The sequence below is a fragment of the Gopherus evgoodei genome, chromosome 7, assembly GCF_007399415.2.
Source record: "Gopherus evgoodei ecotype Sinaloan lineage chromosome 7, rGopEvg1_v1.p, whole genome shotgun sequence".
In the NCBI taxonomy this organism is placed as follows: domain Eukaryota; kingdom Metazoa; phylum Chordata; order Testudines; family Testudinidae; genus Gopherus; species Gopherus evgoodei.
In genome coordinates, this window is record NC_044328.1 from 69,353,481 (window position 1) to 69,379,954 (window position 26,474).

The 26,474-nt window shown below is 44.8% G+C and overlaps 1 protein-coding gene and 1 long non-coding RNA gene across 6 annotated transcripts in view; one reads left to right on the top strand and one right to left on the bottom strand.

Annotated features, from left to right (window-relative positions):
• TMEM273 (transmembrane protein 273) overlaps positions 1–26,363 on the top strand; it is a 40,355-nt gene extending 13,992 nt beyond the window's left edge. The window contains exons 5-6 of one of the 5 annotated variants that reach the window (XM_030569905.1): positions 22,672–22,856; positions 25,475–26,363. In XM_030569905.1, the coding sequence (XP_030425765.1) occupies positions 22,672–22,822 (151 nt within the window). In that variant the 3' untranslated portion in view covers positions 22,823–22,856; positions 25,475–26,363. Of the gene's footprint in view, positions 1–7,413; positions 7,454–19,710; positions 19,751–20,596; positions 20,655–22,671; positions 22,857–25,474 lie in introns of those variants that run through there. The other 4 variants (XM_030569907.1, XM_030569906.1, XM_030569908.1 and 1 more) reach the window with 4 other exon arrangements.
• Positions 1,549–13,047, bottom strand: LOC115654975. The gene is made up of 3 exons (XR_004001311.1): positions 13,035–13,047; positions 9,422–9,433; positions 1,549–1,638 (listed from the first exon to the last, which is right to left on the bottom strand). It is a non-coding gene; the product is annotated as an uncharacterized LOC115654975 (long non-coding RNA).
• Positions 26,364–26,474: the final 111 nt, after the last annotated feature.

The window sequence follows — 26,474 nt, forward strand, 5'->3', positions numbered from 1 at the left end:
GGACCTATATAGCATGCCACATTCCATCCAGTTTTCCACTTTATCTTCCCCCCAGTTTTTAGCATGGGATTCCCCCCAGACTGGGAACTCTATGTGAGAAGAAGGTGGAATTTGGGTGGCATGCTAAATTGGCCCATCACTGATGGTCTGTATGGATGGCGGGGATTAGATCGTTATGGTATCTACAGTATCCAGGGCCTAATATAGCTGTGTGTGGTAAAAGGAATGGCAGCTTCTTCTTGACACTCACCTGTGTAGGCGTTTTATTTGTGATAGCGTATGCCCATTGCATGGCCCAGCTTATTATAAAGGCATGATGGAACAGCCACAGATTTGGGAATCTAATTGCCCTAGTTCAACCAGTAGCTGAAGTCTTTTAAAGGAATTGCGTGGGTGGTTCCCCATTCTCCATACACTAGTTTTAAGGAAATCACTTAAAGGAGATTTTCTGATAAAAGGGTTGGGGTATTTGGTGTGGGAGACCCCTGAGCACATATATTATTCTGGGTAGTGTGTCCATTGTACTGTGTTTGTTTTTCCTCAGAGGCCGAGGTGTACAGTTTCCCATTTACTCTGGTCATTGGTGACTTGTGAGATAATCAGGTCTAAATGGATTTGAGTTATTTGCTTTAAATCTCTGAGGACTAGGATTCCTAAATATTTTAATGCCATTGGAAACCTCACTGACTAAGCAAGACCTTGTATGCCTATTTAGCTAATCCTAACATCTTGGATTGTATATCCATGGATGGCAGGTGAAGCTTCCCCTGGGGAAGCCTAGCTCCCTGTTCCACCTCTTCATCCCCGGCTCTCTCTGCACTCCACACCTGCTCCACTCACTCCCTGCTTGGCCTCTCCCTGCCATCTCTTCCCGTGTACCTCCCCACCACCCTCCCACCCGCTGCTCACCTCCTCACTCCCCCACCAGACCCCCGTGCCCGCCATGAGACTCCATGCCAGCCGCTCGCCTCCTCACTCCCCTGCCAGACCTCTCAACCCCAGCTCACCTCCTCATCGCCCTGCCTCCCCTGGCCTATTATACCCACCACCCATCTGGACAAGCCCCTGAACCTTTCAATGAATTCTAATAATTTGGGTATGGATTTCTGTAGGTTAGGGAGTAGAACTAGCGCAGCATCTGCATACAACATAATTCTTTGTTCAATATGCCCAGTCTTTATACTCATTATATCCACACAGCCCTGGTTTGTGCATGCCAACAGTTCCAGGGCTGTGTCGAAGAGCAACTGGGATAGCAGGCAACCTGTAATATGAATAGTGCGGAAATTTAGTTATTGGTGATCACTCAGCTGGAGGGGTTAGTGTAGAGCAGTGGTTCTCAACTTTTCCTGACGACCATACCCCTTTCAGGAGGCCAGTTTGCCCTGTGTACCCCCAAGTTTCACCTCACTTAGAAACTACTTGCTTACAAAATCAGACAAAAATACAAAAGTGTCACAGCACACTATTACTGACAAAGTGCTTACTTTCTCATTTTTACCCTATAATTATAAAATAAATTGATTAGAATATAAATATTGTACTTACATTTCAGTGTGATACTTGGGCCTGTTTTTCACTTGTGAGCCTTGTCTGAAGCCTGAGCCTCAGGCGTCAGGGCTGCAACAGGTAACTTAGCTTCATGGCTATGTTCCCTCTAAGGTGTGCACCTGCGCAACCACGCAGGAGGCCACCAAGGGCTGCACATTTAATTAGCAGGTGTGCTCACTGCACTCAGGGGCGTGGCCACAGGTGGGCCTAGAAGATGGTAGTGGGGTGAGATGGGGTCAGTGCGGTGTGGTGAGGGTGATGATGGGGGTGATTGGGGTGTGCAGGGCTGCGGCAACTCCCTCAGCCTTGGGGCTGCAGCGTGGCGAGGAGAAATGCCTCTCACCCCCAGCCCTGGGGCTACGTGGGGTGAGATGCTTCTCCCTCCCAGCTCCAGGGCTGCGGTGGGGAGAAACGCCTTTCCCCTGGCCCCAGCACCAGAGCGGCTGGAAGAGACGCTCTTCCCCAGCCCAGGCGCTGCTGCAGGGAGAGAGTGCTGGGGGGAGTCCTCTCTCCCTGCTGCAGCCCCAGAGTAGCCTGCATGCCAAACCCTTCATCCCTTGCCCCACCCCAGAGCCCGCACCCCCAGCTAGAGCCCTCATCCTCCCGTACCCTAACCCTCTGGCCCAGCCCTGAGCCTCCTCCCACACTCTGAACTCCCTGGCCCCACCCTTGCCATACATCATATACGGTGCACATAATAAAACTCATCCGCACGTGGATGGGAAAAATTAGAGGGAACATTGCTTCACAAGGTCCCCAGTGATGCGAGACCCTGGGCAGTTGCCCTGCTTTCCATCCCCTAATGCCAGCCCTGCACTTGTGACCCCCCTAAACCCATCCCATGACCTCCTGGGGGGCTGCAATCTGCAGGTTGAAAAACACTTAGTTGAGTACCCCCTGAAAGACCTCTGCATATCCCCAGGGGTACGTGTACTCTTGGTTAAGAACCACTGATGCAGAGCAGCTTAATCCAACCAATAAAGTGTCCCCAAATCTATGTGCAGTTTCATTTTTCTTTTAATTCCAACCCACTACTTTTTAGTATGCTTTGCACAAAATAATTTCTCTTACTCTCTGGACCATATCCTTAACTGGGGTAAATCAGTATAATTCCATTAAAGTCCACGGGTCTACACTAATTTAGGGAGGGATAGCTCAGTGGTTTGAGCATTGGCCTGCTAAACCCAGGGTTGTGAGTTCAATCCTTGAGGGGCCCACTTAGGGATCTGGTGCAAAAATCAGTGCTTGGTCCTGCTAGTGAAGGTAGGGGGCTGGACTTGACTTAATGACCTTTCAAGGTCCCTTCCAGTTCTAGGAGATAGATATATCTATTATTATTATTACACCAGCCAAAGTATTTAGTTCACTTCCACTCCTCCTGAAAGTCAAGTTCAAGGGGCTGGAATGATTATTTGTAGAATTCATCTGAATTTCCCCAAATATGTCAACATCTTTCGGGCATTACAGTTTCCAGAATCAAGCACCACATCCCCAGTACAGAAGCACTAGATAAGCAGTGAGAGAGGCATGCCTTAAAGTGTATGCAGCCCAAAATCACGTTGGCAGTTCACTAGGAAGTAACTTACAAAATTTGCCCCTTTATTGACACAGGTACATATCATTATTTAAGCAGTAAATTCATAATGAGATGCCTGTAAACACAATGGGCATGGGATATTTACTAAAACTTTGAAAACGTAAAAGGTTTTAGGCATCATGCTGTCAGTTAACGAAACAGTCATTTCAGTGTCAACTGACAATTATTAGGTATCATTTTAAAAAAAAATTAATAGCTCACATTAGTTTCAAATGCCATCTTGGTGTAAGCTTGGTAAATTATAATGCCTAAAATATCACGCAAGTTTAATGCATTAATAAAAATGTCTGGGCACATTTAATGTTGGCAGTATTTTGAGTTAACTACAGTACATGGCAGACAGATTTATTTTGACAGAAAGAGACAAAGAAAGAGATAGACAGAGGCAAGGAGAAGGACAGAGAGACAGAATATTTACTTAGAAAGAAAATATACGTATTTTAAAACCTTTGCAATAGCCAGCAGGAATTTGTTGACTTAACAAATCCTGAGCAACACATTCACCACCCTCCCCCTCCATACAGCTCATTGTATCAATCATCAATCACCAATATAAATCACTCAGTATGAGATCATATTTTAAATGCAGTGCACAAGTCATTGGGATATTTGAGGAAGGAGGCAAGGAGCTTGGCAGCTGCATAATCCAACTGCCAAGCCCAGCAAGGATTTTTTTTTCTTTTCTTTTCTGCTTCTAGGAATAGCCTCTGAATGTTATCTGTTTTTCCATCTCATTTCTTCCAATGTATCTGCTGCCTTTGTAGGCCCTGTGGCACTGCCAGTAAGGCTGGTGAGATACAGCTTGCTCTTGTGAGTTATGGCTTTGCAGCATGTTTACCATTCCTTTGACTAAGGCATGAGCATGTGGAATTAATTTGAGTATGTATCATATACCTACTACTGGATGTGAATCAGAACTGCTCACTTCTGTGTCATAGTCTCTGTACCATTAACAGCTAATGGAGATTCTTTGTTCTGTAGGCCAAGTGGTAGAGGATTGTGCTTTTGTGACCATGGAGTGCAGCATATCTGTCTGTTCATTTTAGGCACATGTAATGCACCAAATCCCCATGTATCCTGTTTCTCCTAACCTAGCATAGTGAGAATGGTTAAGTCCTTGGCTACCACATATTTCTTATAGTACTGTAAATAAAAACAAGCTCCAAGGAAAAACAAATCCCCCTTGAAATAGATGCAAGAGATAATTCAACAGCAAAAAGCATACCATTCTCTATGTAACACCACAACATACACAATTTACTCTATTGCAATGTACATTGTTTGTATCAAGGGTGACGAAGCACCACCTACAGGTTAAATGTGATCCATAGAGTTCTACAAAGTGGCTCATGATCACCTACATTTCTAACATTGAGGTGCTGTCTCTAGAAGACATGGCCCACAATGCTACCTGCCATCGTAATCCAACTAGCCTCCACTTTAATCAAGATGCCATGTTGGGATCTGTTTTCTCCATGAGTTGAAACATCCTCTAGCATTTGATTTAATATGGCACAGAAAGATGGTTCTGACTCTTGACCAGTATCCCACACTCTGTGAACGACACTGGGCTTTGCAATGCATGCCTTGACTAATATACTGTACAAACTATTCACACACAGCGGTATGTATTCCATCTATACCCAAGTGAGGGCTAAAATCTCAGCAGCTATACCATCCATTGAAATCGTATCTGTTTAAGAGGCTGACACACGCTATACTGTAAACAAGTTCTCAGAGAAGAGCACTCAGAATAGCTAGATACCAAAAATATCGGAGGAATTCTCTTTCTCTCAAAGTTCATTCCTGTGGCGCAGGGCGGGTGGTGAATAAGATTTTACACTACGGTGACCAGACAGCAAATGTGAAAAATCAGGACAGGGTGGGGGGTAATCGGAGTCTACATAAGATAAAGACCCAAAAATTGGGACGGTCCCTATAAAATCAGGACATCTGGTCACCCTATTTTACACACATTGAGCAAGACGGAGCCAGGAATTTGCTGTTGTTTCAACACACACTACAGTCTTTTTGTGGATTTTAACGTTTTCAGCTGAATGTCCTCCTCTCTGTGGAGACTGCCAATGTGAGGGTAATGCCCATTGTGATGGGGACACCTTTCCATAAGGAAATGGATTGAAATTATCAAGTCATTTCACATAGGCCACTGAATAGTCAGCAGCTAGAAACTGCTTACAACCACTATCCACGTCAGCTGCATTTGAAGCGGTGAAATTATGGAGGCATCTGTAGCAACTCCAAAGTTCAGGCTGCGTTGAGATTTCCACTGAAAGCAGGATTTATAATCCCTCCATTTCACAATTTACAAGTGAATTTACTTTCCACGTGTAGCCGATCAACTCTTCAGAGGCCAACTGAATTTTCCATCAGATTTTCCATCAGACTCTCTTCCTTTCCCTCTTTCTCTCTCTCTCACACACACACACACACACTCATTACATTTGAAAAGTGGCTTATTTCTTAAATATTGAGTTATCCCCTTTATTCCTTTATTTGTCACTGTCACAAAGCTGGCTCTTCTCTGGATGGACACCACTCTGCTGAGGGGACCTGACCGCCGGATCCCATGCACTTCTAAGCCCCCTGGGTCTGGTTAGAGCCAGGCCACTGTTCCTAGCTCTGGGTCTTTGGCACACTCCCAGCACCGATACCATGTCTGTCACCTTTCCTTGGGATATGGGGCTCCACAGCCCAGACTCTTGTATTCCCCAAATCAGTGCCCCAGCCTTCCCGAGCCCCCAGTCGCTAAAAGCTTTACCTTACTATGAGCGTTCTGAGCTTCCTAACTAACCCCTTCAAGAACAACGTGACAGTCAAGTAAGGAACACGTGTCATTTTTACTTTCAGGAAAGCACAAGAGAGTTACAGATCTTTGCAAAACAACCAACAGTCCCAAGGCACACTTCCTCCGTCCAATCTGACCCCTTCTGTGAGTCAAAGGTCTGGTCAACTTTTCAGGCAGAGACCCTCTTACTCTCTCTCCCTCCCTCCCTCCAGCTGGACTTCTGACATGTGGTGGACAGCCTCCACATTTTCAGAGAGCATCCTCTCTCTCTGGTGCTGTTTGCCATGTGCCCAGACTGCAAAATTCGGACCCCCCAGGCATGTGAGTCTGATATGAAGGAATCCCATGTCCCCTGAGGCGGGCCAGTCCTCATGTGTCATTCAAAGTTGATGGCCCTCAGTGGCTCTTTCATCATCCCTTCTTGGCAATGCAGCATGTGGAACAGACTGACCTTCTCAAGGTCACACTGACAGTCCCACACAGAATGACACGTAGCACTCTAAATGGAAGGCACAAAACCAAATGACGTTCACAGTTTGGATCAGACATGTTACAATAATCATCTAACTTAATTCCCCACTGGAACTGCCCCGATCAATCAGCTATTGGCCAGCTCTCCTCACACACATCCCTGCTGTTCCTGAGAGCAAGGAGGCAGGGGGCAGGCTAGAGTGCAGGCAGACTGGTGTGGGGCTGTGGGAAGGCAGAGAAGATGCTCTGGAGAAGAAATCAAGAGACCACAAGCCCTGCCCTGATTTTCCTGGCAACAGACACCCTGTGGTTTGCTGCCCCGGCCCTGCGCTCTGAAAATCCACAGGAAGTTCATCAGGTCCCTGATGGCAGGGGTGAGTTAATGGCTGCCAGCCTCCTCCCACCCTACCATTCATTCTCCTCCCTGGCCCCAGCAGCCCTGCTCATTCCCTTGAGCACACGTGACTTTCTTACTTCCCCACTGTAACCTCCGCATCCTGGCTCATCCCCCATAAGGAGCACTTGAAATATTGTTGCTTCACTGCATACTGACTGAGCTACCCTCCGCATTCCAGCCTCAACTCTCCTCCAGAGCATCCCACAGCCCGCATGGCTTCCCCACTCTCATGTGTTATATCCTTGGGGGCAGCCAGTTTAGGAAGAAATCACTTGAGGTCAGACAGCAGACAGCTAACAAAACTACCATTTATTTACAGACACAGAGCTCGCCTAACCAGCCGAACCTGGCTGGGCTATCCCCTAATAATCTAACTCAGTTGCCATAGGAACAAAAACCGTGACAACCAAATACACAACATATTCCTCCCCCCGTAATAAGAACACCTCTCCTAAATAAAAAACACACTAGACTAGAGAAGGAGGGTAGACTGCCTCCATTACCGGCTAAACCCTGGGGATTATTTTGCCCCATAACCGTGGGTTCGCCCTAGCTAAAGATCCAGCTGATAAGGAGGCCTTCTGTCTCTAGGTGGATTACAGCGAACTTCTGATGGTGTTGCACCCGAAAGTACCATGGGCTCAGGGTCCGCAGCACGAACAGGTGAGGAGGTGGTATCAGCTCGTGCTGGGCAAAGGGGTATCTCAGCCACTGGCAGTAACGGAGGAGAACAGTCAGGAACAGGTGATTCGTGATTCGGTGTCTCACCAGAAGAGGTGAAGTCAGACCACGCAACTGCAGATGTGTCCTGAGGACTGGCATGACCTGGCAACAGCTGATCTACATGTCGCCGCCAGGTAAGATTCTCTGCAGTCCGGACTGTGTAGGAAACAGGTCCTGTTTGAGTATGATCATGGCAGGGATCCATTTAGCTCTGGAAGTATAATCTGAGCCAAAACTGGCTGTCCCGGGCTAAAGGTTCCGTCTTTTGCTCTGGGTGCCCGTCTGATGACTTGATATTGCTGCTGATGTTGCACAATTTGTTGGGATTCAGAAGGTTTCAGCAGATCTAAGCAAGTGCGCAGCTGTTGTCCCATCATTAGAAAGGCCAGGGATGCCTGGGTCATAGCATGATGTGTGTTTCTGTAGGAAAGTAAGAAGGTATCCAGACGCTTTTGAATGGAGTGTTGTCCCCTTGCTGATTTCAAAACGTGTTTCATTGTCTGCACAAATCTTTCAGCTAATCCACTGGTGGATGGATGATATGGTGCTGACGTGATGTGGTGTATCCCATTTGCCTTCATAAAATTTTGAAACTCCTGAGAGATGAACTGCAGTCCGTTGTCGCTCACAAGTTGTTCTGGCAGACCAAAACGAGTCCCTGTAGTTTTCGGATAGTATTCTCTGCAGTAGTGGACTGCATTATAGAGACTTCTGGCCATTTAGAATGGGCATCTGCTGCCATCAAGAACATACTTCCTTCAAGGGGCCCAGCGAAGTCAATGTGAATACGTTGCCATGGGTTTTCAAGCCAGTCCCATGGGTGTAGGGGTGCATTCTTCACACCCTGACATAACATACAAGCTTTTGTTTTCTCTTCAATAGCACTGTCCAATGCAGGCCACCAAAAATAGCTTCGTGCAATTTCCTTCATGCGCACTATTCCACAGTGACCGGAATGTAGCTGTTCTAACACCTGTGATATCAGTGGTGGTGGAATAATGACATGTCTCTCCCACAACAACCAACCAGATTGGACCGATAACTCCATCCTCCTGGACATGTAGGTAACAAGGTCGGGTGAGACCAGAGAGGTTTGTCGAGATTTTCCATGCACCACGAGGTCCATAACTTGGGACAATGCTGGGTCAACGTGAGTTGCCTTCTTTATCTGAGTAGCAGTGATGGGTGTATTCTCTATCTGTTCAAAGTAGAAGATTTCCTTTTGGGCACTGTCTTGATGTTTGACCGGCAAAGGCAACCTTGAGAGGCCATCTGCATTGCCGTGCAGAGTGGATTTCCGATATTTGATTTCATATGTGTGTGCTGAAAGTAACAATGCCCAACGTTGCATACGACTAGCAGCTAATGGAGGAATGCCGGTGTAGGGTCCAAAAATTGACATCAGAGGTCGACGGTCTGTGAGAAGAGTAAACTTCCGCTCAAACAGGTACTGATGAAACTTCCGAATTCCAAAAACAATTCCTAATGCCTCACATTCGATTTGGGCATAGTTAGTTTCTGCTTTGCTTAGAGTGCATGAAGCAAAAGCAATAGGTCTCTCTTCTCCCGAAGGCATAATGTGTGACACGACTGCTCCCACTCCATAAGGGGAGGCATCGCAGGCCAATTGTAGGGGTAAGGATGGATCAAAGTACGTTAGAACTTCAGAATTTAGCAATGCATCCTTAGCTTTGTTAAATGCAACATCACAGGCTTCAGTCCACTTCCAGGCCTTGTTCTGCCCAAGGAGCTCATGAAGTGGTTTTAGCAGTGTGGCTAACTGTGAGATGAACTTTCCATAATAGTTCAGTAGTCCTAGAAACGAGCGCAGCTGGCTTACATTTCGAGGTGGGGGAGCCTCCACAATAGCTTTAACTTTTGCAGGGGCCTTATGAAGACCTGCAGAATCAATGATGTGTCCCAAATATTCAACAGAGGGCTTGAAGAATTCACACTTGTCTTTGCGAACTCGTAGGCCATACTCTTCCAGTCTTTGTAGGGTAGCCTCTAAATTCTTTAAGTGATCCTCTTCATTCCTTCCAGTGACCAGGATATCATCCAGATAACACTGAACTCCTGACAAGCCACACAAGATCTGGTCCATAGCCCTCTGGAACAGGGTGGGAGCAGACGTTATTCCGAAGGGTAGGCGACAGTATCGATAAAGCCTCTTATGAGTCACAATAGTCAACAGCTCTTGGGACTTTTCATTGACTTGCATCTGTAAATATGCTTGACTCAGATCAAACTTACTGAACTTTTGTCCCCCAGCCAGGCCTGTGAAGAGGTCAACGATGCAGGGAAGCGGGTATTGCTCTGCACACAACACTGGGTTGACAGCACCTTTAAAATCACTGCAAATCCAGAGAGAGCCATCTTTCTTCACTATTGGAATGATAGGAGTGGCCCATGGGCTATGGGTAACTGGTATTAGGACTCCATTGGTGACGAGGCGCTCCAGGTCTGCTTCAACTTTTGGCCTGATGGCATATGGCACAGTTCGGGCTTTCAGATATTTTGGTGGACTGTCAGGTTTAATGTTCAATGTCACAGTGATTCCCTTCATACTTCCCAAATCCTCTCCAAAAACAGCAGCATGTTTCCTTAGTATAGGGGTTAGACTGGTTTCTTCTTTAGTCATCTGGTGCACTTCTGCCCAGTTCAGCTGAATCTTCCCAAGCCAAGACCTGCCCATTAAGGCTGGGTAGTTACTTCTCACCACAGACAGTGGCAATTTAGCAGTCTGTCCATTGAGCTCCACCTTAACATCAGTAGTGCCCAACATGGGCACAGCTTCTCCCGTATATGTCTTCTTCAGAACAGTTTTTGTTGCCTTAAGTGGAAGATGCTGTAGCTTTTCTTTATACACAGTCTCGGAGACCAGCGAGACGGCTGCACCGGTGTCCGGTTCCATGCATATAGGTTTGCCATCCAACAACGGGGTTACCCAGTATTCATGTGAGCCCACTGCCAAAGACAAAACATGCAGTGGCACTTCCTCTTGCGGTGAGGTGTCACCTTGATCATCCTGGGTCTGCTCTAGGATATGCAGGGTTCCTCTTTTTGTCGGCCAGACCACAGGCCTCTTTTTCTTTTGTTTACAGGCACACTCAATGTGTCCCTTTTTGCCACAGTGTCGACACACCAGGTCCTTACACCAGCATTCTGATGCCTGGTGACCTGGCTTACCACAGCGGTAACATTCCTAACTCTGCACAGTTTTCTGAGTAGGTTCTTGTGACACTTTTTGCACCCTAGGGGATGCACCGATGTATTGCGCCTCCCTTGTAGCCAGTTACATGGAGATAGCAATATCAACAGCCTTCTGTTATGTAAGCTGAGCCTCTGTCAGTAGGCACTTCCGTATAGCTTCACTGTACAGGCCACACGCTAACCTGTCACGCAGGGCATCATTTAACATCTCTTTAAATTCAGTGTTCTGCTAGCTTTTTTAAAATTGCTACAAATTGTATAACTGTTTCATCTTCTTTTTGGTCTCTTTTGTGGAACCGATATCTTTCAGCAATTACCAGTGGTTTTGGGGAAAAATGGGACCCCAGGATTTCCACAATAAGATTTAGTCTCAGGTTTGCCGAAGCTGGCTGAGCTATCCTTTAATAATCTAACTCAGTTGCCATAGGAACAAAAACCGTGACAACCAAATACACAACATCATGGTTACAGGGCTAGCTACACCTCTGTCCTCTCTAGTCTCTCCTGCACTTTTCCTAATGTCTCCATAGTGTTGCTGCCACCTTTCTTTCTGTGGATGCTAGTACTTCTCCAGCTAACCTCTCCCAGATCTTTTCCAACAGCACAATTTAGACTCTATTCCACCGTTGCTGTCAAATGTCTCCCTCTCCCCCTACTTTATCCGTTACCTCTTATCTGCTCTGGCTTCACATGAGGGAGGACATGATACCACCTCAAAATATATCAGGCCAGATCCTCAGCTGTTTTAGTCAGCATAGTTCTATTGACTTCACCAGGGAGGATCATTACTAAACATGCAGCCCATAGTAAGAGGCAGTGCATAGAGCAGTGGTCCCCAACCTTTTTGTGGCCAGTAGTCCCCAACCTTTTCAGAAGAGTGTGGTGGGTGCCAACAATTTTTCCAGGCTTATTTTGTATTTGTACATTAAATAATACAAAAAACATCATATTTAATATTACATAATATATGAATCCATGAGCTAAAAAGGGTAATTTTACATGTAATTTTTAAATAAAATTATTCAGCAATTACTCTTTCACCTTACCATGTGAATTTGCTCTTTTTTATCTACCTGTAAGAAAAATTAAGAAGTTTTTACAAAATAAATATCATAAACAGTTTTCATCTAGAGCAGTGTGGAAGAAACCATCAATCTCTGACCACCAACCCATTTATTATTGCCCCATAAGAAAACAGGTAGTTCAAATGCATTTTGTATCAATGCAATCATCAAACATCCAGGAAATCACCAGTTAAGACATTAACCTGCACAGCACCTCATTTCACATATTTGATTTGCCAATCATATTACCCCAGGACACACAGACTCCATCTCCTCTAGCAAATGCTTTGTCAAATCTAGAGTCACTCTAGATTTGGGTTAAAACCGATTGCTCGGGGATCGATATATTGCGTCTCATCTAGATGCGATATATCGATCCCCGAGCGCGCTTATATTGATTTCGGAACTCCATCAACCCCAACGGAGTTGCGGAATCGACAGGGAGAGCCGCGAACATCGATCCCACGCGGTGAGGACGGGTGAGTAATCCAATCTTAGATATTCGACTTCAGCTACGTTATTCACGTAGCTGAAGTTGCGTATCTAAGATCGATTTCCCCCCATAGTGTGGACCAGCCCTCAGATGTCATGCTTTCTCTTGTACAAATACTATACATATGTCTACCACTACTATGTCTTTAACTCTGACCACACTAAGATTAGGTGTGTTGAGAGAGTGCAACACATAGAGTGACCACTGATGTATTCTGTTAGCCAGCGAGAATAATCCCAATATGTTTTATTTTACGTGGGGAAATACATCCATTTGCAATTTGTCCCATTCTACATTCAGCTGGTAGATTTTGGTGCCATAATCAAAAGAAAGTTGTGTTCATTTTTTTAAATGACTATAGTCCTAATCCTGCAAACACTTGCATAACTTTAATCACATGCTTACGGCTCCATAACTTCAATGGGACTAGCTATATAAGTAAAGTCAGGCAGGCGTATAACTGTTTGCAAAATCAAGGGTTTTGCTTGGTTCCCAGAGTTTATTTCAAAGAAAAAAAGATTACTTTAATTTATATCACGGGGTAGCCAAACTTACTGACTCTCCAAGCCAGATACAACAATCTTCAGAAGTTTGAGAGCTCGGGAATACCTGCCCGGGCTTTAGCCCCGTGGGAGGCACCTGCTGAGGCTCAGGGCTTCAGTTACACCAATATGGCTGCATGCAGAGGCCTGAGCATTATTCCCAGATCTGCTTTGGACTTCTGTGACATGGGGCAAGTCACTTATGTCATAAACAGATAGTTAAGGGTTAATGTCTCTTTTACCTGTAAAGGGTTAAGAAGCTCAGTAAACCTGGCTGACACCTGACCAGAGGACCAATGGGGGGACAAGATACTTTCAGATCTTGGTGGAGGGAAGTCCTTTGTTTCTGCTCTTTGTTTTGGGGGTTGTTCGCTCTTGGGACTAAGAGGGACCAGACGTCAATCCAGGCTCTCCACATCTTTCTGAATCAGTCTCTCATGTTTCAAACTTGTAGTAATAGCCAGGCAAGGCGTGTTAGTCTTATTTTTGTTTTCTCAACTTGTAAATGTTCCTTTTTTTGCTGAGAGGATTTTACCTCTGTTTGCTGTAACTTTGAACCTAAGGCTAGAGGGGGTTCCTCTGGGCTATATGAATCTGATTACCCTATAAAATATTTCCCATCCTGATTTTACAGAGATGATTTTTACTTTTCTCTCTTTAATTAAAAGCTCTCTTTTTAAGAACCTGATTGATTTTTCCTTGTTTTAAGATCCAAGGGGATTGGATCTGGACTCACCAGGGATTGGTGGGGGGAACGAAGGGGGGATGGTTAATTTCTCCTTGTTTTAAGATCCAAGGGGTTTGGATCTGTGTTCACCAGGGAATTCGTGAAGTCCCTCAAGGCAACCCAGGGAAGGGAAAGTTTTGGGGGAACAGAAAGTGCTCCAGACACTGAAATTCTGGATGGTGGCAGTGTACCAAATCTAAGCTAATAATTAAGCTTAGAAGTGTCCATGCAGGTCCCCACATCTGTACCCTAAAGTTCAGAGTGGGAAAGGAACCTTGACAACTTATCTCTATAAAAATGCAAATAATACCTTACGGGTCATTCTGGGCAACTGTGGGGCATAACTCATGCTTATAAAGCACTTGGATGTAAGGTGCTATAGAAATGCAAAGCATTATGGGCCGTATTCTGCCATCATGCTCAAATTGAGTAGACCCTTGTTCTGTGAATCTCACTGAAATCGAGGGACTGTTTATGGAGTAAATACTATAAGCGTGGAGTTTGCAAACGGGCAAATGTAGCCTCCCAGTTCAGTGGCTGCACCATCCCCTTCCAGGAGTCCCTGCCTACCCCCCCCCACACACACACACTTCTCACCCCCCTGCTAGCTTGAGGCTTCCTGCGGCACCCTCCATCATTTGTGGGGAACCCTCTCAAATGGGGAGCTTGGGACAAACTATCCCTTTCTCTCTTCCACTCCCCAGTGGGCATCCCTGACTGTGAGAGTGCGCATCCAGGCCTGATTTCTGTGGGCACACTTGCACCCATGGATCCTGGCTAGAGCTGCCACTGGTTTGCATGTAGAAAAAGGACACAAAGGGCCCGATTGTCTTCTCATTCCAGTCTACACTGGTGTAACTAGGATTGCCAACACTGTATTTCAAGAATACTGGACAGTTTTCTTAGCACAACTCTGCTCCTCACCCTCCTTGTTGGCTCATGTCTGTTCCACTCCATGGTCCTTGGCACTGAGATGAGTCCTTACACTGTGCCCTCCCAGAAGCCTTTGCTTCCCCTCCCAGGTCCCTACTCTTTACCCCTCCCCACTGGTGAACCTCAGATCCGTCCCACTTCCCAGGAGCTTGCACAATTTCGACAAGTTGAGAGCCTGGGCCCAGCACACAGAGCAGGCCCTGGGGTACCACCTTGGCTGTGCTCCAAGCCACGAGACTGGGACATGTGCAGTATTGCTGCCAGGCCTTGCATGCGTGCAGCTTATGTTCTGGGTTTTTTTCCACTGGGACCAGTATTCCCTTAGTGGATCCCAGTAAAAAAATTAAATGGCACATTTTCACCAGCAATCAGCAAGGCTGTACGAAAACCAGCCAGGAGGCAATCCTAGTTGAAATATTTCAGAGTAGCAGCCGTGTTAGTCTGTATCCGCAAAAAGAACAGGAGTACTTGTGACACCTTAGAGACTAACAACTTTATCTGAGCACAAGCTTTCGTGGGCTACAGCCCACTTCATCAGACACACGCAATGGAAAATACAGTAGGAAGATATATACACACACACACACGCAGAGAACATGAAACAATGAGTGTTACCATACACACTATAAGGAGAGTGATCACTTAAGGTGAGCTATTATCAGCAGGAGAGAAAAAGAACTGTTTGTAGTGGTAATGAAAATGGCCCATTTCCAGCAATTGACAAGGAGATGTAAGGAATGGGGGGGGGGAAATAAGCATGGGGAAATAGTTTTACTTTATGAAATAGGGGATCAAAGGCACCCCAAACTGATTAAATAACATATTGCCTGTCCCATACTTAAATAAGGGACATTTCTTATAATACGGGCCTGTGGGCAACTCTAGGTAAAACTACTGGCCTCCAGTGAAGTTACCCCCAGTTAACACTGGTGTAGGTGAGAGGAGAATCAGAGTCCTTAAGAAAAAACTAAGACCTAATGACTTGTATTGAATTTCTCTGCTCTTGCAAAATCTCTGTTTCTAAAAAATAGTTTGGCAAAAAATTGTTTTGAGGGAGGAAAAAAGACCTGTGAAAGGCCAACTGCTGAAGAAACATTTCCTGCTTGCCAAGACTCTTAAGAGCTCCTTTTCTGCAGCTGTCTTTAGTCCTGAAGGAAAAGAACTCTGCTGAACTTTAGTTTCCAGGAACTGACACTAGGGGGAGTAAAACAGAATAAAAGATTAGAGAGAAGCAAAGAAACCATGGAAGAGTTAAAGGAAGAAAAGAATCAGTGTTTTGATGGGTTTGTTGGTGTCACTCTGGCATAACCCTAGGTAACTCGGAAAGGTGATAGACCACAAGTGTCAATGAAGCCCTTCTGCTGTAGGCCTCAATGAACCAGTGTTCCTCCATGTTAAACACTTTGTGTAACCTAGTGTAACCTAATGTACTAATAACTGCAAAAATGTAGTATTAGCAGTTAGCTTTTGATTGTAATAGCCAGTTCTCTGCTGTAACACATTGAAGCTAGGCTAGAGCATGTTCAAGGTCGTTTTAAGATACTGTGTACATGGCTCAGCAGAGGAGAGGGGGGAGGAAGGGGGAAGTCAAAAGATTGAATGAGAGAAGATACTGCAGCTGGATGGGAAAGGAGGGGGGAGTAAGAAATCAGCTAGTCAGCAAGAAAGTTTTGTAGTAAACAACTGGGATATAAAAGGAAGAAACTGCTTGTTTTAGGGGTGCAGGATCTGAGATTGTTATTTCTCCCTGGCACCTTATTTGAGCTCAAATAAATTTGGTTGTTTGCTTCTCCACCCTGGTGTGTTTATTGGCGCTTAAGCACTCTAGGCAACGAACCACTGTTGCTTGCCTCTGGCACTGCTGTGTCTGCAACAGTTTTTGGCGTCCCTGGGTGGGCTGAGGCGAAAATTAGCCTTGCCTGGATCCCTCCTGGAGGTCAACGGATCGCGGTGATGACCGACGCCCAGTGCACACCGGTGACTTCACCGGGGGCCTCGGCGGAGACGCGGTGTGAGCGACCCCAGAGGGCACAACGGTGCAACGCGCTCAAATAGTGGAGAAGCAGTTGTGGGCGACGGTGTGGAACCGGTCCCGGGCGACGGTGAGGAACCGGTCCCTTGGATAAGGTAGGAACAGTCCGGTTGTCTGGACTCTCTCTGTTAGGATCTGGGGACGCCCAGCATCTACCTGCGACACGGGGCAGGGGCAGAGCAAGGTGGGGAAGGCAAGGTGCTCCCCCCTAGAATGCATTCTGGAGAATTTGAAGGTGTTTGGATCGGATCCGTTATCCAAAACTAGGTTACAAAGGTTTTGTACAGTGGACTGGCCTCAGTACAAATTAAAGGGTCAGGAAAGGTGGCCACCTGAAGGATCAGTAAATTACAGTACAATTACTCCTGTTTTGTCAGTGAACAGGTAGGTTCTGAAACTGTTTGTATGAAAAGCTCTGGTTAAAGAAAAAAAAAAGAAAAAACAAACAAACCATAACTCCTGTTCTTCCCCCTGTCTGGCGGAGTGCAAGGATCCAAAAGCAGGTTAGGGATAGTTCAGGGACAAAGGAGAGACCTGTCTAGGAATGGGAGACCCTATGTCCTAGTGCACTCTCTCCCTGTTGTGGCTGCAAAAAAAAAAGGGGGGGGGCAGTATGAGTGACTGTTACCGGAAGACGCCCAGAGTACCCTGTGAAGCAAAAGCTCGTGACCAGGACTACTCTAACGCAAGCCCGGTAACTAGTGGATCTTTAGGAGGTCCGACCCATGGTGGGCTGACTTGGCCTGGCATTGTCCGGTGAGGAAGCTACCTGGGTCTAGGAGTGTGTGTACCCATCTTCCCTTCCCCTTTCCTTTCCGTGTGGGCTACTGACAGTCTGATCATCTCACTGGATGCAATCAGAGTAAGCGGTGCCGTCTCCCAGAGACTAGCCGACACTCTTTGCTGAAGGGAGGTGTAGGAGGGTCGTGGCCACCCTCGTTAGCCTCTCCTGTGTGAGTACCCTGTAGGGAAAAATCCTTAGTTTATGAGCCGCTAGCGCGGACAGGGCACCCTCCCTGTGTGTGTAAGTGGAAAATGGGGGAGGGGCAGTCTAAACATTCCATCTCACCCCCTAAGAGTACCCCAGCATATTACATGTACGTATATTATGGTTCAACAACCTGCAGGTATTTAGAGAATTGGAATATTTACATGCGTGAAAATCCATCTAAACAATGCCCACTAGAAGGTACTTCAATCTAGATAAGATCATACATCGAAGAGGAGCGTTTAATCACCAAAAAGCCCTGACACAGCGTGAGCAAATTTGTCTATTGAGGAAAGGAATGGGTTAAAAATCATCTTGGCCCAGGGATGGAAGGGTGGGGGTTGCTCTGCATTCAGGGTCAAGAATCGGCGCGGACTGTGCTTGGTGCAGGGAGGGGCTGCTTTCAGCCCCAGCTGGCTGTGAAAAAAATATAGACAGAGGCGAACCAAAGGCAATACAAGTTACAGAACTGAGATTATATTTGCAAAGCTTAACTGTCCAGTAAGTGTGCCTTTGTGACCCTGGAGTCGGTGTGGCTTGGTGACACCAAAGAAGCCACAGGCAGCCGACCTGGACTGGAATCTCTGAAAGAGACGCCGCAGGAGATTCCAGGGTGTAAGAGAACAGCCCTCCCAAGAGCAAAAGCATGTTGGAAATTCTGGACAAGCTGTATACAGGATAATCTCCTGTCCACCTCTCCCCCTCCTCTGAACATTATACACAGAAGTGGCCAGTCTGGACATACGTGTGTGGGTATGAAAGGGGCTTGGGGCATTAATGTTTTCCTGAGTGATGAGGGAGCATTCCCAACACTCTCTGTTGTTTTATTATTTTATTAATGAAGCTTTAAAATTCAGTTATATGGTGTGTTTTCTTTATCTTCCCCCAACGATCCTGTAGTGTCAGCCTGATCACCTGACACGAGGGATAGATTGGTAACAGAAATTTGTCACAGTTTGGTGAGCAATTAAGAAGGGGGGAGCCCTGCAGAACTTACACCATCTATTTGTTTTACCCTTGTTATTTTATGTTTGCTTTGCTTGGTACTGTTGGTGTTATATGTTGAGAATTGCATGAGTAAAAGTGAGCCCTAATAGGATAAGGAAACACTATCTGGTTCTGGTTCTGTTCTGTTTAACCGGTTACTGTTGTTTTTCTGCTCTGTTCATTTGGACGTTAGGAGTGTGGGCCGAACTGAACCTCTCGTTTGTAATTCCTCCGAGTGGAAGCCATGTGTGCGAGAAAGCTCTGAGGTTGAATTGAGATCCTTCTGTCCCGTCCCCTGTAGAGGTCAGTATATAGAAGTGGGAAAGTCTGGCTTAGACTGTAATTCCCTCTGCGCTCTGTGTAATTCTCTTTTCTGTTTGAGTGTCAAACAGATGAATGAGTCTCTGGGTAAACCCTCTAAGAATAGTCCTTTAAATTATATGTTAAGTAACTGGCCTTTGCCCAATGGGCCATGTGTTTTTGTCCAGGTGACAAGCCTCGTGAAGGAGGACTTGGGTAGTCTTGTGAGTAAGAATGTTTAAGGGAAGAGACCAGGAAGGGTGGGGGCTAGTTGAGAAGCCCATCCTCCTAGCTAAACTGGTAGTGGAACAAGTTGGTGCCATGGAAGGGACGGTTCAGCGAGAAAGGCAGGATCAGGCCCAGGTGGGCAGGCAACAGACAGAGAGATTGGAAAACAGGTTGGAAAACTTTAAGGGTGTAGTGGAAGGAAGGAGTCACTAAGTGTAAGCATGGAGATTTCAAATACCTAGGACTTACTTGGAATGGTGATTTGAGTTGATAAAAGTGGCTGTTGGAAGACAAGCAAGTGATTTAAGGGAGAGTGAGAAGTTAACTCTGTAGTTGCTGGAGAAAACAGCAGTTGAACTTTGTAAAAATGCTAAAGAAAAAAGGTTTTTGGTGTCTGTGAAATGTTTGTAAATAAATTCAGGCAAAGAAATTATTGGATTGCAATCATTTGGTTTGGCTATGAACAATTTAGTTAAATTAGCTGAAGAATGTATACAGTGTTATATAACTGAAAACCTGGGCTGCTTATGAAAAAATACAAGAAAATATGGGGTAATTCCTCTGTTTTTGCCTGAAGTCAACAAGGGTATTTCTATATTTCAAGTGATGATTGTCTGCCCAGCAAGGGTGGGTAGACCTCTTGTTTTTTGTCTTTCAGATAATCAGAGAAAACTGATGCCAGCTGAACAGCATTCAACGTACCATGCATTTACTGGCACAATAGAAATTATGTTTTGTGTTCTATGTTCTGTCTTGTGGTGTTTGTCTTGTGGCCGGAATTTTTGTGTTTAATATTTTTATAAAATAGTCTAGTTTAAAATCAAACAAAAAGGTTAAATTAAAATGCAGATACTTGTTTTGTTCAATTTGGAATACAAAGTGTTTGGGTAAATCAGAAGAATATAATATACTAAAATCTAATGCATTTCCTCAAGGAAAAGAAACTTCATTGGTCAAACTGTTAATTGCAAAAATTGTTGTTAAAATTTGCATACCAACAGTCTTTGAAAGCAAGGACATGAAAAGTTAACCCACTCCCCATATTGTATATGGGATCTTTCTGGCTACCTCAAATTTCTAGCCAGAGGGCTGGGGATGGTGGAAAGCTATTGGACTAGAGGTTAAATTTAATGAACTCCTCAAAGTGGGTGTGCTTGTCCTGGCTTGTTGCTCCAAAGCTCTGTAATAAGGTTATTTTAGTAAAAGGGTGTGTGTGTGGCATATATTAAATAATAAGACTAATTACTGTATAATGACAATGTTTATGTCTTCATTGTTGGGAAAAAGGTGTATAAGTAAAAAGTGGAAGTTTCCTTTGCAGGTTAAAAGAAGACAAGAAAGGAAAAAGAACAAAGAACAGAATGAGTTAACTGGAAAAACAGAATTAGCTAGCAAGCTCAGGCTATAGATAAGACACTGACTCCATTCAAGGACACTGCTCACAGTTAAGACTTGGCTAACAACCAGGAAAAGGAGGGCCTGAATTTGCCCACACAGCTATGAAATCTGGAAAACACTGCCAGGCACTGATGAAATGTGTTAAGTTTCTTTTCTCACAGGTAAAGAAGCGCTACCCAAAGACCCTAGCAGCCCTGCCACTCCTTGGAACCAGGAGACGGGATTGATGTAAAGGTCCACCAACGAAAGACTGCTTTGGCTCCATGCTGGAAAGGCCCTTAAGTCCCGGTGACTACCAACATTGCTGTAAAATGTCAAAGACTGACTGCTTGGACCCAAGATTCTCACTGCAAAAAGACCCCTTCACATCGGGAGAATTCTCCTACTGATGGTTAGCTTATTTCACCTTCTAGCTCCACTGTGCCTTTTGGACAGCAGGGAAAAAGTACAAGGTGACGTGCTAGTAACCTCTCCCTTATCCACTGACAGATCTACTGTGCCTTTGAATTTTTCTAGAAGAATCAAAACCATTACAGGGTTATGTGCTAGTAACCTCTGCCCTGTAGGATGCTGCATCACGACTGTTTTGGGAAAGAAGAAGGAACACTCGCTCCACTGAAATTGCCAAAGTCCAGGAATTCCTGACTAGAAAGGACATTAAGAACTGACCCTGGTGAAGAAACAAAGAATTATACACTGGTGGGAGGACATTTGTGGAACCCATGTTTGGGAATGTGGTATTGAATGGATTTTGGGGTTTATTCTACAGGCTGCGCCCTGTGTTTTGGATAAATCCCTCAGCATATATAGCTCTCTCTAATTGGATTTTAAATAACAAGTACCCAAAAGTTTGTTCTGCTACTAAAAATTTTACCCATATTGAAACCATTCCAATGACTAATAATGTATGCTCTTAATGGGAATGCCTTTTGACAGTACCTGAGAATAGTTAAATAACAGGTGTATTATAGTACTACACCAAGAAGGGATGGTATTGAAGATAACTGAGGCTGGGAAGGCATTGCAGTGGGATCTAGTATGTTTAGGAATTCGGGATTTCCTGAATGACCAGCTGATGGCCATTCGGAGTAATCTTGAGTATCAGACTTGGCCCACTGCCCTTACAGATGCATCAGGAATACCATCTGATCTGTGATCATGGAGACATATGTGGACACTTCCTGGGTGGAAGTGTGGCTTCCCAGGGCGGGGTGTGCGCCCTTATAGGGGATGAATACTGTATTTATGTCCCAGAAAGCGCACAGGATATTAACAAGCACATCCTGTCAGCCAAACAGGCTTTTGAACAGTGGAAGGCCCAGGAAAGGAAACCTACTATTTCTGATTCCCCCTGGGGCTGGTTGCTCAACCTGGAAAAACTAAGGGAAGGTATTGTTCACCTCCTGCTCACTGGTGTGGTGTTGTGTATCGTTACTCTTCTCTTGCTTGCTTGCTGTAAAGCACTCCAGCTCCCTAGAGCTTAATCACATGTTATCCTTTAAATGTGAGAACACTCAGCCAAAAGTTTGTTGAGTATTCTCAAAGGAGGGAGTTGTTGGTGTCACTCTGGCATAACCCTAGGTAACTCGGAAAGGTGATAGACCACAAGTGTCAGTGAAGCCCTTCTGCTGTAGGCCTCAATGAACCAGTGTTCCTCCATGTTAAACACTTTGTGTAACCTAGTGTAACCTAATGTACTAATAACTGCAAAAATGTAGTATTAGCAGTTAGCTTTTGATTGTAATAGCCAGTTCTCTGCTGTAACACATTGAAGCTAGGCTAGAGCATGTTCAAGGTCGTTTTAAGATACTGTATACATGGCTCAGCAGAGGAGAGGGGGGAGGAAGGGGGAAGTCAAAAGATTGAATGAGAGAAGATACTGCAGCTGGATGGGAAAGGAGGGGGGAGTAAGAAATCAGCTAGTCAGCAAGAAAGTTTTGTAGTAAACAACTGGGATATAAAAGGAAGAAACTGCTTGTTTTAGGGGTGCAGGATCTGAGATTGTTATTTCTCCCTGGCACCTTATTTGAGCTCAAATAAATTTGGTTGTTTGCTTCTCCACCCTGGTGTGTTTATTGGCGCTTAAGCACTCTAGGCAACGAACCACTGTTGCTTGCCTCTGGCACTGCTGTGTCTGCAACAGGTTGATTGTTTGAGTGAGCACCTGTGGATGGATTCTCCTATACTCACACTTCCTGTTTCATTCTTTTACACATTGCAGGTCACACGTGGAATCAGCTGCGATGAGGTATGTTCTACAGAAGGAGCCAGGTGGGAAGAGCTCAAGATCCTCCTCCAATCTGATACAGCAGGAATTAGGGGGTGAAGGTGGTAATACAGAGTCTTTGGTGGCAGCCTGGAGTCAGATATAAAGAAGCTGGGGAGTATTTCTAAAACTGCATCCAGGTACGTAACAAAGAAGAATAAACATGGCACGTACAAAACAATGGAGGGCTGTGAGACCCAGGTCCAGCAATTGTAAGCCCAGGTTTACAGTGCAGTGTGGACACATGTGTGGGCTTGGAAACACCGAGTCCACTACTCCAGGTCCCACAGACCCAGGTTTACAATGCAGTGTAGACATGGCCTTGGCAATTCTGGGCAAACCACTTAACGTTTCTGTGCTTCAGGCTCCCCACCTGTAAAAAAGCTGTAATAATACTTACCTACCTCACAGGAGTATCGCAAGGCTATTTGTTTTAATGTTGGTAAAATGCTTTCAGATCCTTGGGTGGAAGGTGACAGAGAAGCTAAAGTGATTTTATCATTAAGTGCCATTCTCTGATATGTATCAGTTAAATGTCAGACCCATAACATGTGTTTGCTAGTGTAAATTGCCTCCAGGACAATTTCTTTGCCCACCAATCATATGTGGATTTTGAATGACCATTGAGGAAATTGGAATCCGTAAAAGTAAAATACTGAAAGTAAACCTCTGATGCATACACAATCCTGCTTCCCTATGCGTTATGTTACTTAAAGGGAAACTATATCTTTATGCTATAGGCCAGTATTGTGAAATGATTAAGAAGCACAACCAATTTTATAAAATTCACTCAAAATAGCAATGAAAAAGTAGATTTCCAAAGTCACCCCCTTGTGAGTGGGAAAACTCCTGGGAAAAATCCAGAAAGCCCCCTCACTTTATCTTCCTTCCAATCCCTCCCTTCAGATTAGCTCTGCCAGCTGAAAATGGTTTGGCGAGGTAGTAAGTTGAGACCCCCTGCTTAGGGTAAAACAGCTTGTGCTCCCCTTCCTTCTGTTCTGTCTCATTTACTTCTTGCACTTTGTCATAAACTAGGACCTGATCCTGCAAACACTTATGCATGAGCTTGATTGCAAGGGCAGTTCCATTGCAGTAAGTGACACTTCACATGCATAAGTGTTTGCAGAGGCAAAGGCTCTACATTGTTAGCTTTTTGTGGCATGACTGTCTTTTACTGTGTCTGTACAGTCTGCACCGGGTCCTGATCCTTGGCTGATGCCTCTAAGAAATACTATAGTACAAAATTAAAACTAATACTATAAACAAATGTTGCTATATTTTATTATCAGAATGCATGTTGGAATCCATATCTTTGCACAGAAATATAAATGTGAAAAACAGAACTATCCCAGATTTTGTTTAAATGAGCTCCTTCGTCATTTCTGCACCAGCCATTATAAAGCTCTTTTATGTTTGAAAAGCAGAACAGGATTCCTTGAAGCAATAAAAACAACACATTTATAGCATTTAACATCTTCAAAGCATTCTACAAACATCAGCTATGCCTCACAACCCCTGTGAGAAAGGTGGATCAGTATCATCATCTGCAGTTCACACAAAGAGAAACTGAGATGAAGCAACTTGATGAAACCACACATCAAGAGAGTTTCACAGCTGGGGTTATGTCACATGATTTCCTGCCTCCCCTGCCAACACTGTGCTCAGTCCTCCAGGCTACTTGCTGCCAGGGACTCTGCATGCTGTTAGTTGACCCCTTCTTGCAGGGGAAGATGCATCTGCAGTCATTTCCCCAACTAGATCCACAGGTTGGAAATACACAGTGTATTTGTGCGTCACAGTCAATTTGGTAAAAACAGGACAGCTGTAAAGACAGAGAGATGTCCTGCCAAACAAGAGTTAACTGTGAAGATCTTTATGACTGTAGAAATGGTCAAATAATATTAGAATAATGCAAGGGTTCTCAAAGTGGGGGTCATGAGGTTATTACATGGGGGTTGCTGGCTGTCAGCCCCGCACATGGTGGGTCTCTGGCTCTAAAGAAAAGGTGTCAAAACAGAAGTTTGCCCAAGGTGCAATATTCCCTAAGGCCAGTCCTGGGACTGAGACAACATTAGAGAGCTTGATTGTTCAGCAGCTGAAGAACTGGTTTAAACCACAGACCAATCAACAGACAGAGCAGCCAACCGCCCCCCCATTTATAATTAACAGTCAGACTCACAAGCAGGGGTGATCCTGGGGAAGGCTTGCAGGGTCTATAACCACCCCAAAATTTGACTTAGTGCACCCATACCCACTCCTTCCAGCACAAAGCACAAACATTCTGCAGAAGTAAGGGTGGCGTGGTATGACATTGCCACCTTTACTCCTGCAGTGTTGTGCTGCTGCTGGCGGTGGCATTGCCTTCAGATCTGGGCACCCAGCCAGCAGCCACCACTCTCTAGCCACCCAGCACTGAGGGCAGTGCCTGCCGCCAGCAGCAGCGCACAAGTAAGGGTGGCAATGGGGTGCTAAGTCTGCTGTGAACAGTGATACTGACGAAGTTTCTTCGTCCCCCGCCCCCCAGTAACTATTTAACTCAAGAGGCTTGCTGTGTGAAAGTGGTGGCCAATACAAAAAGTTTGAGAACCAACTGGCATAATGGATTAGAATGACTTTCCTGCCAGTTAAAAAAATATTTTTTTTATTTACTAAATAACATTTATCCAGCTCTAACTTTAGTATGTTACCCTAGATCACTGCTACCAAAGGGAGAGAAAAAAAGTCTTGTTTATCTAGGATATTTTTTCTTCTTTTTCAGAGAAGTCATCAATTCATAAGAACAGCAAAATACAACTGATCTCTAGCCATTTTGGAATGGGGTACATTCAGACGGGACATTTAACTACTGCTGCACCTGATCTCTGCGTCAATGGAAGACCTTTGTCCATGGGGCTGTCTCACCAGCCCCAAATTCAATTTTTTTGAAAAAGTGAACTGAGTAACTGATTACAGGAAAGGCTTTATAGTGTGCACAACCTAAGGTTATCTCTGCACTCAAAACACATTGTGCACTCATATCATGTGCCTGAGGGGAATGCATGATGGAAATACACATGAGATAGGCTTTGTTCATTAACAGGTCCTGTATGGGCTATGATAAATATGATTTTTTAAAAAATGAATGGAATCAAAGGTCCCCCAGAACTAGAGATGGGTTCAAGCAACAACGTTCATTTGTATTGACATAGCAAGCACTTCAGAAATGGAGCTGAAGGGAGAGAAAACGGCAAGCGGGGTTGTTCAGTCTATTGCAAATATAGGGGCCATTTGCAAAATGTGAAGTAAGATTTAGTTTTTGAACACCAGCATGATGCAAAAGCTACAGGTGTTCTGATCTGGGACCTCAATTCTGTAACTGAACTAGAAGTAATGGTAGAGAAAATGGATTATTCATATTCTCTCTTTAATATATGTTAAGTGGCCTTTGTTTTCATTTTATTTATTTTTTCCTGGGAATTTCAGTTTTTATTACAACAACAAAAGGAGATGAAAATCAGTGCAAAAAACTATTAGTAGTTTTCTGGGTAAATATCTGGGTCTATTTTGGTGGACAGAAAGATGGAGGGGAAAGTATTCAATAGATTAATGCTTTGAATTCCGATCATCAATGTGGTTTGCTGCCAAACTAAAACAGAACTCAAAACACAATGCCACATCTGACTTTAAGAAAACAATATATCCCTAATCCCCAAATAAAACTTTTCATTTGAATAAACAGTTTGCTGTTGTAGACTTAGAACTATTAGCCTATAAATATT